Genomic DNA, 13,431 nt, shown 5'->3' with positions numbered 1-13,431 from the left:
CAGCTGCCACATACTCCAGAGGATATTCCAATTAGAAACAACATACACAGACACACAAACGTGCACTGGTGGATATTCCAATTAAATACAACACATCAGACAAACACACTCAAACGCAAATACACAAGAAGCCGCTGGTGGACATTCTAATTAGCTCAACAAACATGGCGTAGACACTGCTCAGACCAACCTGTAAGATGCTTCAGCAGGTCAGATAACATACACATGCATACACACACACACACACACACACATAAATGACTTCTGCAGCCACGCACACACATTAAGACTCCCTAAAGGTAAGATGATGACTGGGTTATAGCCTCTGTCTGGGGACAGTGAATATGCAATGCTCTTCTTATTAGGTCATAATTGCGTGAATGTGGTGAAATGAAAAAAGGTCATTGCTTTTAAAAAGAAAAAAAAAAAAAAGAAGCGAGCCACTTAAAACTTCCTGCATCAATAACCACTGTAAAACTCCTTGGCTTCGTGAGGCTTCTCAGAAAAATGAGAGCGAGCAAAAGCAAAAACACTATGAAACATCCAGCAAGAGTATGATTTCCCTGATGTGTGATTAGACGGGATCACTTTGATGTCAGCTTTTTGCCATGCGACAGAGGCGGGCACCCGCCTTTGAAAGGAAAATGGGCTGAGACGCGAGAAGAGGAAGAAATGAAAATTGCTTGACTGACACTCCAAAACAGAATATAAGAGTTATGTAGAGGAGGACGACACAGTTGAACAGAAAATTTATATTTGAGACTGTGTAGATGGACTCGTATTCACTGTCAAGGACACACTTTGTTTTGTTGTTGGTCATCAGTTTGATTAATTTCTTTTCTAAACTGCTTTGGATCTTTTATCTCTACAGTGTATGAGTTTACATGCCATCTATCACATGCCTGCCTGTGTCCATATACTGCTTATCTATCTATTGTGAGTGTGCATTAACAGTATAAAAAGGTTTAGCACTGTGATGTACAACCTGTGACACCTGTGATCAGTAACTGTATAAGATGGTTTATTGCTAAAACCAGAATAGTTGCTTCACTAAACTGCTGCTGCTTTCGTGCAACTAAACACAATGATTTATTATGTGTGGACTGTTCTGTATCAGAGTAGCCATATGACTCTTATCTAATAAAATGAAAGGACACCTCAAAGTCAACTTTATCATCAATCAAGTAATCGAACAACAAGGTTTAAAAATACTTGGATAGGAACAAAATACTAAAAGTAACAAAATACTAAATACTAAGAATTTAAATATTTACAAGTTAAGCAAGGGGTAAGGAGGGAAATTTACATGGCACAGGTAAAGAACAAGAGGACCAAGAGAAGCTGCTGCATCTGTACGAGCCGCCATGTTGTCAGACAATCAGTCCATGTCTTACCTGCCTTTTCCAAAGACTTCCAAGCTTGCAGGAGAAGATACTGTGGAGCGAAACTTGCAAAAGGCCTGATCTAGAGCCAGTGTTTGGTTTGTCTGTTCTGGGTAACTGTTGAAATATGACAGTGCAACATGACGGCCTCAGTGTACGAGGATCTGCACCCTCTGCAGATATAAAAGGCTCATTCTCTCAAGTTAAAACAAGAAAAACACAATTCTTATTTTCAGACACTGGCTAACATTTGGAGATGGTCCCCGGGCCCTGCACAGTGACGGCCCACTGCTCCTAATACTGGGACGGGTTAAATGAAGAGACTAACTGTATACTGTACATATTCGAGGCCTGAGGAGGTGAATACACCCACCATTAAGCAAAAAGAAATTAAATTTTAGCCATATAAATATTCTGTGATCCCTAACATTTATCTTGGGACTTCTTGGGGGACCCGCCCCAAAGGTTGGATACTGCTCCCCTAAGGGATTTAAGTATTTTAGTGTGTAATTATGGACTGCATTTTGTAAAGTGCTTTTCAAGTCCACTCTAAGTGCTTTACAACAACATGTCACATTCACTCATTCACACACACCTTCATACACCGATGACGCAGCCATCTGGAGGAATCTGGGGTTCAGTATTTTGCCCAAGGACACTTCAACATGCAGAGTGGAGGAGCCAGGGATCAAAACACTGACCTTCCGATTAAGGACCTGCACTACCTCCTGAATATGGTAGTGTAAAATACAGTAGATAACTGTACGTAAAAACGCACACCTTAAAATATCCAATAAAATGTAATCAACATGCAGACATTGCACTATGCATCGATAATGACACTGTCATTCATTATCTGAAACCTGAATCCTGCGAAGGCTGCCGACACACACACAAACACACCTCCACCTTGTGAAAGTTACATCTTACTCACATCATACAGCCATCAATAATTGACTAAAGGTAGGAGGAATAAGCCCGACAGTACAACCCTCTAAAAGCCTGGACTAGGGCGTGGATCCAGTCAATCAGCCACACAGAAAATCCTCTTGTACTAACGGAGGATTGTCAGGAGATTTTGGCCCCTAAGCCATTAGTACAGCTCCAACTGAAGCACATATATCTCTCTCTGAGCACCAGGAGATGCAGTTTTGATCTCAAAAAAGTTGTCAGGGGAGGAGAAGAGAAAGCAGACTTTTTGCTATAGCAATACATGCAAATTTATGAGTCAAAAAGGTGATTCCAAAACTTAATAATGCTGCAAAATGGTCTCAGGAGAGCTTAGTCATGCTCACAGAAAGCCCATAAACCACAGCATCACCACCCACTTGTCAGTGAATTGTTATCTTATAAAAGACATTTCACACAAATAAACATCTAGTGTTACACAGCACAAATACACACACATGCACACACACACACACACACACCTGTGAAACTCACACGTTCACACTTTAGTCATCTTTCCTGTAGACAGTGATGTCTCAAAGAAAAAATGCTTTAAATCCAGAACAGGTCATATACAGGGTAATCCAACAGATAAATGTGCACACCAGCAGACACACACCACGGCCTCATCCTCTCTGCAGACTCCTAAATATGATGAGGATGAAGTACAGACATCTGCAATATACTCACTCTCTCTGTAGACTGTAGTTCACAAAAGAAAATGTTAAAAACAGCAGTTTAAATATGCAGGTTAGGTATATAGCAGGACAGACGCACATAAAACACACACACACTTACCCTCTCTGCGGACTGTGACGTGCCAAAGAAGATGGGTATGAACGCCAGCCAGATGATGCAGGTGGTATACATGGTAAATCCGATGGGCTTGGCCTCGTTGAAGGTTTCGGGCACGCCTCGCGTCTTGATGGCGTAAACCGTGCACGTCACCATCAGCAGGATGGAGTAACCCAGGGAGCAGATGAGGGACAGGTCCGAGATGTCGCACTTGAGGACGCCGCGCGCCGCCGAGGGGTCTTGGGTCCGCTGCTCGCCGTAGTCCACGACCGTGTGGGGCGGGTCCACCGCGAACCAGACGAAGACCCCCAGCAGCTGAACGGAGATGAGCGAGAAGGTGATGACGAGCTGGGAGGCAGGAGAGATGAACCTGAGGAGGAGAAGAGGATTACTGACGTGAGGAGCCTGATATTCCCAGAAAACTTTTCCCTGTTGTTGAGTGATCCCAGCAGGATCAGAAAGCTGATTCAACTGACACCAAGATGTCTGTTGTTACCCAGACAAGTAGTGCTTCCATACTGTGACCAGTTGTGAAACCAGAAGTTTGAAACCAAAGCAACTGTTGATGATGGTGGTAATAATGAAATAATGAAATGGGAACAGGATCGAGGGAACAGGTGGTGTCCCTCAATGTGTTTAGAGGTGTAGTTAACAGTCGCTGTATTAAAATTTGATAGGCCACCGGAGGGAGGACAAATATCCGGAAAATCAATGGCAGCAGAGAGAGCTGATGCTACTGTTAATGTCCGCAATTTTGTCGATGAAAAAGTTTAAATTTCTATTGTATTGCTCAGCAGATGATGGCATTGAGGGGGCACTGGTAGGCTTTAAGAACCTGTTGCTTGTGGAAAATAGGGATTTGGGGTGACTGGGGCCATCATTTATTAGTTTAGAGTAGAAAATAATTCTAAATCAATAGCTGGTCAAGACTGTCTATGCTGTTGTCCTTGACCATCAACTTGAAAACAAGGGTGTTTTCTACCTGGCAGCAGCAGTAGCAGTGCATTATATTCTTTCACGTGCAGCCATAGACTCCTACTAACTCACACTGAGAGCTGGATGGAGATCAGGGAAAAGGTAATAATGGGATTTTAGGGCAGGACAGTGGGACCATGTGGAGCAGTTGGAGTGACACGGAGTCCTGGATGGTGGAAATGTTATGATCATCTGGGATTCCAGTGAGATAAAAATGGGGGGCAAATAACACCCAGAAAACAAAAGCTAGATTTTCACTCACACCCTTAGTGAAGAAACAACCTGCTCCTTCAAGCTCCCAGGCTCAAAGGAAGCTTTGTGCCTGACATCCTGGAGGCACAACACACGCTGGAACCTGAAAAGAGCCTTGAAATCCTCACTGCCAAAAGTCATTGTATGTTAACTGCCTTATTCTATGTCTCACAGTGCCCTTGTTTCAATTGTGTAGCAGCTTTTGATCAATGTATTTGCTGTAATTTGCCCTTTCCTCGTTCTTATATAACACCTACAACTAAAAAACAGCTAAATCATTTGTGCCTCTTTCCTGGAAAACAATTTGGAAATCCTAATTATCATAAAACAGCAGTAGAACAGCAGTAACTCTTACAGCTGGGTGGTGCTGATGGAAAAACAGGTGACCATCTGGGTAGCAGGGACATGAACCTGAGCCCTATTAAATACCGCATTAACATTTTAGCCACTTAGTTGATACGCTCTCTCCCAGAGTCATTCACATTGAGTGCAAACAGTACAATAGGTGAGTGTGAGTTCATGACTCTCATAAATAATGGATGAAAAATAAATGATGAATAATGATTGCAAGCAGTTTAGTAAGGAAGAAGTGGAGGTTATGTGAATACACACTTACAGCGACCTTCAGTGCCACTACACTCATCCAAATCTACGTGTACTGAAAACACAGAACAGGGAGTGAGTGTAACAACAGACCTGGGCGCCGTCACAGACTTCTTCCCTTGTTCAAAGATGCGGTGTATCCTGTTGGTCTTGGTGAGCAGCGCAGCATAGCTGAAACACATCCCCAAGCCCAAGAAAATCCTCCTGAACGAGCAGACTCCCACATCCGGCGTCGCTATCATCAGGAATGTGATGGCGTAGCACAGGAAGATTCCTGTCAGCAGCACGTAGCTCATCTCCCGCCCCGACGCTCGCACGATGGGTGTGTCATTGTACCGGACAAAGGTGACAATGACGAAGGAGGTGGCGATGATCCCCAGCATGGAAATGAAGACGGGGACCACGGCCCAGGGGGAGTGCCACTCCAGCTTGATGATCGGGATTGGAACGCAGCCAGTGCGGTTGGCGTCAGGTCGCATCTCGTATGGACACAGCTCACAGGTGAACTCTGACGCCTGTGGCGAGACAGTTTTGATAATGTATGTTAAAGATTTAAACTGGTGCTTCAGTAATCATCAAAAAAGTCTTTTTACATGATAGTGAACATTAACATTTTGTCATGGCTTTCATAACGGACCTTTAAGCCATATGGATCAAGCTAATTTCCTCCTCTGTCATAAAATCCATCACAGAGTGTAAACCATGAACTTGAACTGCATTGGCTGTGCATGGAGTGATGCTGAGGCTAATTTTTAGCACAGAAGAGTTGTCAATTTTCTCGATTAGCGCTTTGGGCCCACAAAGCAATGGGTATACAAATGATTAGGTATGCTTGTAGTAACTCAGCAGGCTTTTGGCTGTTTGGAAAATGTATTGGAAAAAGATGGAGTAAACAGAAATAGAGACAGATAAGAAAAAAGAAAAGCTAGGGCCAGATAAAGGCAAATGTGAGAGGACATAACTACTACCACCACTTCCTGATTGATCAGCAACTGAAAAGACAATGAATAGTGACAATATAGAGCGACATGGAGCAAAATTTCAAGGTAAAACAACACATTTGATAATACATTAGCTACCATTACAGCTAACATTAACATTCATCCACTTCCTGGTTAACGTTACTGTTTGATAATTTTACATGATATGACGGGAAAGACGTTGATGACCCACATTTATTTACATATACTGTAAATCCTCAGTGCTTTCACCCAAAGACATCTCAGCAGCTGATTTATTTTCCAAGCAGTTAAGAATGAGTTACTGTGTGTTTTTCTCTGTAAACTGACTTGTTAATGAGGAAAAAAAGCCTCTCTTTTACACATTTTTGTACACTTGCTCTTTAGTCCACTTATTTGTTTTGGTCATGCTGCTGTACTATTTTCCATTCCACTAAAATCCCAAATCTATAATAAAAGTGTCAACAGATTATGGATTTTACAGCGAATGCATGTATCTGCAAAATGAGTATTGATTGTTGGCTGTGACAAGCATCGCCTGCTGCTGTTATGGCTGATATTTTCTTTTTCCTTTATTGCATCCTGAACGAGGGAAACTCTGCACACGCGCTTGCTCACTCATGGATTTTTCTAACTTAATAAGAGGGATGATGGGCTGCCAAATTGTCCCCAACCGTGATATAATTAACACAGGGGATGTATTTTTATAATGTGTGTGTTCAGACCTGTTTCCCTCACCTCAAATTATATACTTCCATTTGCTATAATAGCATCTGTGGGGTTCTTCCTTGTATACATAAATCTAAAATGGCACACATAAGAGGCTCAATTTTTTGATTGCCTGAAATGAACTGAAACAAAAAATCCTGATCACTGCAGAAGGGAACAGAATTTACGGGTGGAGTAAAAGTAAGAAGGCAACAGCTGTCAGAAAGTTGATGCATGCAGATACTAAATGCAGCAAAAGTGCTGTTATTGCAAACTAATCTTGTAGCTGATTCATTGTTAAAGCCTGGACTCGAGACTAATGATGTCCCGTCATCCCGGGAACAATAGAAAATCCCCAGGATGCGCATTATGTATGTTTTTTTTTTTTTATTTGACTACCAGATTGCAACAGCTGTATGCATCAAGCTGAACTGTGACTTGTTTGGTGTTCTAGATTCAAAAAGACAGTTTTAACAGTTTTGTACACATTCACTAAATCAGCCATGATTGACAGTAAATGAATTATATTTTAGGTGTATTTTTCTGGCTGCAACCTGTGAACCATGATACTCTTAATATATTGTCCTAATTATGTGCTACAAGCTACATTTGACTACAGCTTGACAGGCTGTTGAGAGAAGCTGTTTATGCAGACAGATGTGGGACAAGCAATGGAGGCCCATAAGTTAAATGTCACAGGTAAATGGTGCCTTGCATTTCTCCAGAGACCCTACCTGATAGTGGTATCCCTCACAGCGCTCGCAGTGCCAGCAACACGGCACGCCTTTGACCACTTTCTTCCTTTCGCCCGTACGGCACGGGATGCTGCACACAGAGGGAGGGAATGATGGGTCACCCGTCTTCCAACGCATGGCCTCAACCTGGGAGAGGAGAGGAGAGGAGAGGAGAGGAGAGGAGAGGAGAGGAGAGGAGAGGAGAGGAGAGGAGAGGAGAGGAGAGGAGAGGAGACGTTTCACAAAAGGTTTCAGTTCTGTTCCATATGGCTAATGTAGGTTTTGTTTGTTTTTTGTCTTAAGTTCAACAGAACAAACATGAAATCTTTTGTGTGTTCAGGTGGCAAAACTAAACATCCAAACTTCTTATGGGATATTAAGGGACACAGAGATTGGCAGCCATCTGCTAAAGCTGACATTACTGTGTGTTAACAGTCCTTTAAGACTCAGTTTTCTCTCTACCTGCAGAAAGTGTGTCTTCGGGGCAACTTGGAGAGCAATTAGCACAAGCTGATCCTCTGATCGTTTTCCTGAGCGCTGCCGGGCACGAAACTAACACCAGATAGTCTGGAAGCCAGCAATCAGACCATAATCAGATCTGGCACAAACAGGCCATCTGTATTTCCTTCTGTGTGTGTGTGTGCGTGTGTGTTTGTGTGTGTGCATATGCTCTTCCATGTGCGCGCTTTGTTTGTTTGTGCTTGTGTCATGCTGGCATTATTGTGAATCCCAGAGCTTTCCGTATGTCTGTCTGGTATGTGCGAGTTTGGATGCGTGTGTTTTTTAATTTGTCGTTATGCGCGCGAGTGTTTGCAACTCTGTCATTATACCAAGTCCCTGAGGTTCATCCGTTGCCGAGGGTGCTGGGTAAAATGGAGCATTACTGTTTTAAACAGGCGCACGATGTACCAGTCCAACAAAAACTAGTTAGGAGGAAAAGCCCATCAGGGACGGAGAAAATGGACTTGATTTGATCATTGACACACATATAGAAACACACACACCCACGACGTTTAAACACCAATATTGGGTTGCTGGCTGGTGACAACTTAGTGCTGCAAATATATCTGTCAGGAGAAAAACTAATGATGAGAGAAAGTGTACTGTGTGTGTGTATGTGTGTGTGTGCAGGCGTGTATATTAGCATTGCTTAAAACTTTTCAGACTGTTTTTGTTGGGTGCTGTTTTTTTCCTGTTTGTACAGTATTTTACTCATTATTTATTCATAGACTCAACAGTTCTTGCAGAATTTTTACATTACACTCAGATATGCACCTTATTTGGTCACAATAACCATAAATTATGCACAACCCAAAACAACATAAGCCCAGTCATAAGCCTCTTTCCCATTAATTACTTAAATGACACAATAATAGCTGTATTCGGATTCTGCATTAAAGGGATAGTTTGGATTATTTGAAGCGGGGTTGTATGAGGTACTTATTGATAGTCAGTGTATTAACTGCAATAGATGCTGGCTATACCAGCAACTCCAATGTTCTGGGAGGGAAACTTACTGATTTTTGCCATGGAGTTTGGTTAGTTTGGAAATAGCGATACTTATTCAATGGTGGTTTCCCATCAGAAAAGGCTTTCTGATGGCAAGGCTAAATATAGCGTACACTTAAACTAATAAGTTTTTTTTTCTTTTTTTTTTAGGTCAGCCTTTTTATAAGTGGTGAAAATAGCTTTTGCTGCTGCCCCTGCCCACACCAGTACGAGCTGGTTCCCCTCTCCTAACTATGTTTGTGCCTTCAAGCACTGCAGCTAATAAACTATCGACTCATACAGCACTGTATAAAATAACCTTTACCTTCCCTTTAATTGTACACAACATCTTAACTGTGCATACATGCCCACACACTGTAACATTTACCATGAAACTCACTGTCTTGACTTGTACTTTGCTTGTCGTACGGAGCTGTTCTCACTTTATACCGATGAGCATTCAAACAGTTTGTTGATCGTAAAAACTTTCACCTGCCGCCGTCACTCCATCTGCCAACTGGATTGTTCGGCAAATCAAATACATCTGTTAATTTGTCAACTGTCAAAGCGCCCAATCATGTGTGTCTTAACTATTTGTTGTCCTTTGTGTTGGCGCAGTCCCTCTCTCTCTCAGTCAGCCGGGCTGTCCATCAGGCAGAAAGCACTTTGTGTCTATTAGTCTTCTCATCTGTCATCTGGCTTTTCTAATGAAGTCCTGGGTGGATTTATAACACAAAGCGCTACAGCATCCTGCTCGAGGAGTTAGTGTGCAGCCACCGAGTGAGAAACTGAGACAAAGACAATGGGATTCCAGTGTGCTTGTGCATTAAATTATGTGCTTTGTTGTTAAATGTGTACTCCAGCTCTGGTGCCAGCATTCACAGGCTGTCCTGTACATATTGTGCGAGTGACCCTGAGTGGGCTTGTGGGCTTGTGTGAGCGTGAGTATGTCACTGCACAACACTTAGCATTCTGAAAAGAAGAAAAGGTACACACTTTCAATTCAACTTTCGCGTCTCAACCGAAGCAATAACTCAAACAAATCCAGCCAGGGAGCTGGGGATTGTGATTGTGATTGTGAAGTCATGGCATCTGCTCACAATGATGATGAACTTTCATGTCTTCTTGGTCTACGACGCCTCAGAAGACGCTCAACTAACCACCCAAATCAAAATACACTCGGATTATTGTAATGGCAGTTTTTTTTTTTCTTTATTACACTGAAGTCAGCGAATCAAACAATTGGAGATAGAAAAGAAGGTTCAATATGCAGTGAGCTGCAAGCACATTAACAATAATGGAGGTGTTGTTTTGCACTTTTGTTGTTTAGATTATAATTCCTTTACTGCATTTCCTGAGAGGAGTGCGGGCAGGAAATTAAGAAAACAGTAACTCTTTATGATCCTTAGCTTCAGTTGAACTCATTGATTCCCATGATCACTTTAAGTCGGATATCTTGCTTTGGTTTTACTTTTTTTGAGGTGGCTGTCTTGTGTGCAACTGGGAATTATATTTAATGTTATGTGTATGAAAAAAACAAAGTAAGAAAAAAGAATCACACATGCTAGCTCTGGATATGTATTTCTCTTCTATTCTGATGGTGTTTCTGCCCTCAGGCCCAACTCGAGATCAACAATCATAGTGAAAACAAAGACACTGGTATGTCTGATGCTGATTAGATTATCACGTCCCACCATTATGACATAGTCACACATGCACAAATTTGCATCTTCATGTCACCAGTATGGCTACAACTAGTGATAAATTGTATTGATCATTAATCTGACAATTATTTTCTTGATTAACAGAATAGTTGTTTGGTCTATAAAATTCAGAAAATGGTGGAAAATGTTGATCATGGTTTTCTGAACCCCAAGATAACATCTTCAAATGTCTTGCTTTGTCCAAAACCCAAAGATGTTCATTTTACTTTCATGAAGGAGTAAATAAATTAGAAAATATTCACATTTAAGATGCTGAAATCACAACAAATTATCACAACAGTTGGTGATCGAGTTAATAATCAATTCATAATTGATAAGTCGCTGTAGCTATGATCACGTCGAGTTCAACCTTGGTGGACTTTGACAGGCGAAATCACAGCCTCAACCCACAGTGTAGAAGTGTATGTGGAGGACAATGGTCACCCTGCTACATTCATGTAAATGTGGCCGTGCTAAGAGGATGAGGAATAAAACAATCTATGCTAAATAACCAGAGACAGCAGCCACAGCCAATCAAATTACTTTAAATAAAATTACAAGAACCACTCATACCACATACAGAGATTCAAAGTTTTTTGTTAGGTTTGGTTTGTTATGTTAAAAATATTAAAAATACATACATTCACTGCAGGCTTCTTGGTTGTTTTCTTTTCTCATCCTAAAAGGTAAAAACCTGATTATCTAACCACCATCAGATGTGTAAGTGGGGTGTGGCCTATATAACATACCACTGTCTTTGTTTTCACTATGTTTGCTGATCATGAAGCAGGCCTGAGGGGCAAACAAAACATCATCAGAATAAAAGAGAAATGCAAATGGAGCCATAGTGTGTCAATACTTTCAAGTCTATTTCTAGTGATCAGCACCTCACTACAATCCCTGGCATGTGCTACTTTTCTATATTATATGATGCGTGTGAAAAAATAATAATGCATACGGGAGCTTTGGTGTGTGTGTGTGTGTGTGTAAAATCTTACTTTGAGGTGTAATTTATTGGTCCAGGAGCCGATGACTCTGTACTCGGCAGTAGACCTGTTGGTGATTTGGTACTGGAAGATATCATATCTTCCTGGAGCATCTCCGTTCTCATTGAAAACCACTGGTGTACCGGCGCTTCCTGGAACAAAGATAGTACATGTTGGAGAGTCGGTCAACTTTAGTCATTTAATGTGATACCATTACATATTGATCTGAGCTCAAATGGCTCCATTCTTTATTGATCACCACTGGAATGACCACAACTCCCTAAAAGTAAAAAGGACAAAAAAGTTCAGTGAAGTTTGGTGGCCAAATCGTTGATAAAATACAGACTGGTGTATCCACTTTGAAGCTTTTTCTCAGAATAATCAAAGACAGAGAAATTCAGAATGATTATCATTTCAAACAAGTACCTGGTACAGAAAATGTATCAGAGTATCAGAGTAAAATGTGCAAATATCTGTATTCATGATGAAGGAAAGTTCTTATTGGGTAACTAATACTGCATGTGTTGTGATTTGATTTAAGTTCATTAAAAAAGTTGAACTGCTCATTAACACAAATATCTAATCAATGGCAGCAACTCAATACATTTAGGCATGTAGACATGGTCAAGACAACCTACTGGAGTTCAAACCGAGCATCAGAATATTAAAAAAAAAAGGAGATTTGAGTGACTTTGAACGTGGCATGGTTGTTGGTGCCAGACGGGCTGGTCTGAATATTTCAGAAACTGCTGAGCTACTGGGATTTTCACACACAACCATCTCTAGGGTTTACAGAAAATAGTCCAAAAAATAGAAAATATCCAGCGAGTGACAGTTCTCTGGGCGGAAATGCCTTCTTGATGCCAGAGGTCAGAGGAATGCAGATGCAGAAGACCATCTCTAAATGCACAACGCGTCGAACCTTGAAGCAGACGGGCTAAAGCAGCAGAGGACCACACCAGTTGTTCCTCCAGTCAGCTAAGAACGGAAAACTGAGGCTACAATTCACACCAAAATTAGACAGTAGAAGATTGGAAAAACGTGGCCAGATCTGATGAGTCTTGATTTCTGCTGCGACATTTACATGGTAGCATCAGAATTTGGCATAACAACATGAAAGCATGGCTCCATCCTGCCTTGTGTGAATGGTTCAGGCTGCTGCTGGTGGTGTAATGGTGTGGGGGATATTTTCTTGGCACACTTTGGGCCCCTTAGTAACAACTGAGCATCGTTTAAACATCACAGCCTACCTGAGTATTGTTGCTGCCCCTGTCCATCCCTTCATGACCACAGTGTACCTATCTTCTGATGGCTACTTCCAGCAGGATAATGCAACATGTCACAAAGCTCAGATCATCTAAAACTGGTTTCTTGAACAGGACAGTGAGTTCACTGTTCTCCAGTGGCCTCCACAGTCACCAGATCTCAATCCAATAAAGCACATCATCGTGGACGTGCAGCTGACAAATTTGCAGCAACTGTGTGATGATCTCATGTCCATATGGACCAAAATCTCTGCGGAACGTTTCCAGCATCTTGTTAAATCTATGCCACAAAGAATTAAGGCAGTTCTGAAGGCAAAAAAGGGGTCCAACTCGGTACTAGCAAGGTGTACCTAATGAAGTGGCCGGTGAATGTATTATATGTATATATGAATGACATTTTAGGCACTGCAGAAAAATTATGTACATGAGATAAATATACATTTCATGAAACATTTCCTCAGGCAGTGTGTTAAGAACCCGTGATAACAAAATCACCCTCACCTTTACTCTTGAGTTTTGTCTGTGCTGTATTGCACCTGTATGTGTGTGTATGCATGTGTGCTATCGAGTGGTGTAATTTAATATTCACATGCATGGGTAAGTTTATGTGTCCTCTAAGGTTTAGTTTTCTCA

General features: G+C 41.6%; 1 protein-coding gene across 2 annotated transcripts in view; it reads right to left on the bottom strand.

Moving 5' to 3' along the window:
• Window positions 1-13,431, bottom strand: part of grm8a (glutamate receptor, metabotropic 8a) — a 287,101-nt gene that overhangs the window by 27,641 nt on the left and 246,029 nt on the right. For both annotated transcript variants that reach the window (XM_084710663.1, XM_084710661.1), the window contains exons 9-12: window positions 11,546-11,685; window positions 7,357-7,503; window positions 5,049-5,470; window positions 3,129-3,495 (exon numbers count right to left, since the gene is read on the bottom strand). In XM_084710663.1, coding sequence (XP_084566789.1) covers window positions 3,129-3,495; window positions 5,049-5,470; window positions 7,357-7,503; window positions 11,546-11,685 — 1,076 coding nt within the window. The remainder of the gene's footprint in view (window positions 1-3,128; window positions 3,496-5,048; window positions 5,471-7,356; window positions 7,504-11,545; window positions 11,686-13,431) is intronic.

Source organism: Lutjanus erythropterus, chromosome 22 (genome assembly GCF_056507025.1).
Source record: "Lutjanus erythropterus isolate fLutEry1 chromosome 22, fLutEry1.hap2, whole genome shotgun sequence".
In the NCBI taxonomy this organism is placed as follows: Eukaryota; Metazoa; Chordata; class Actinopteri; order Lutjaniformes; family Lutjanidae; genus Lutjanus; species Lutjanus erythropterus.
The sequence above is the reverse complement of the archived record's forward strand: the minus strand, read 5'-3'. Positions and strand labels throughout refer to the sequence as shown.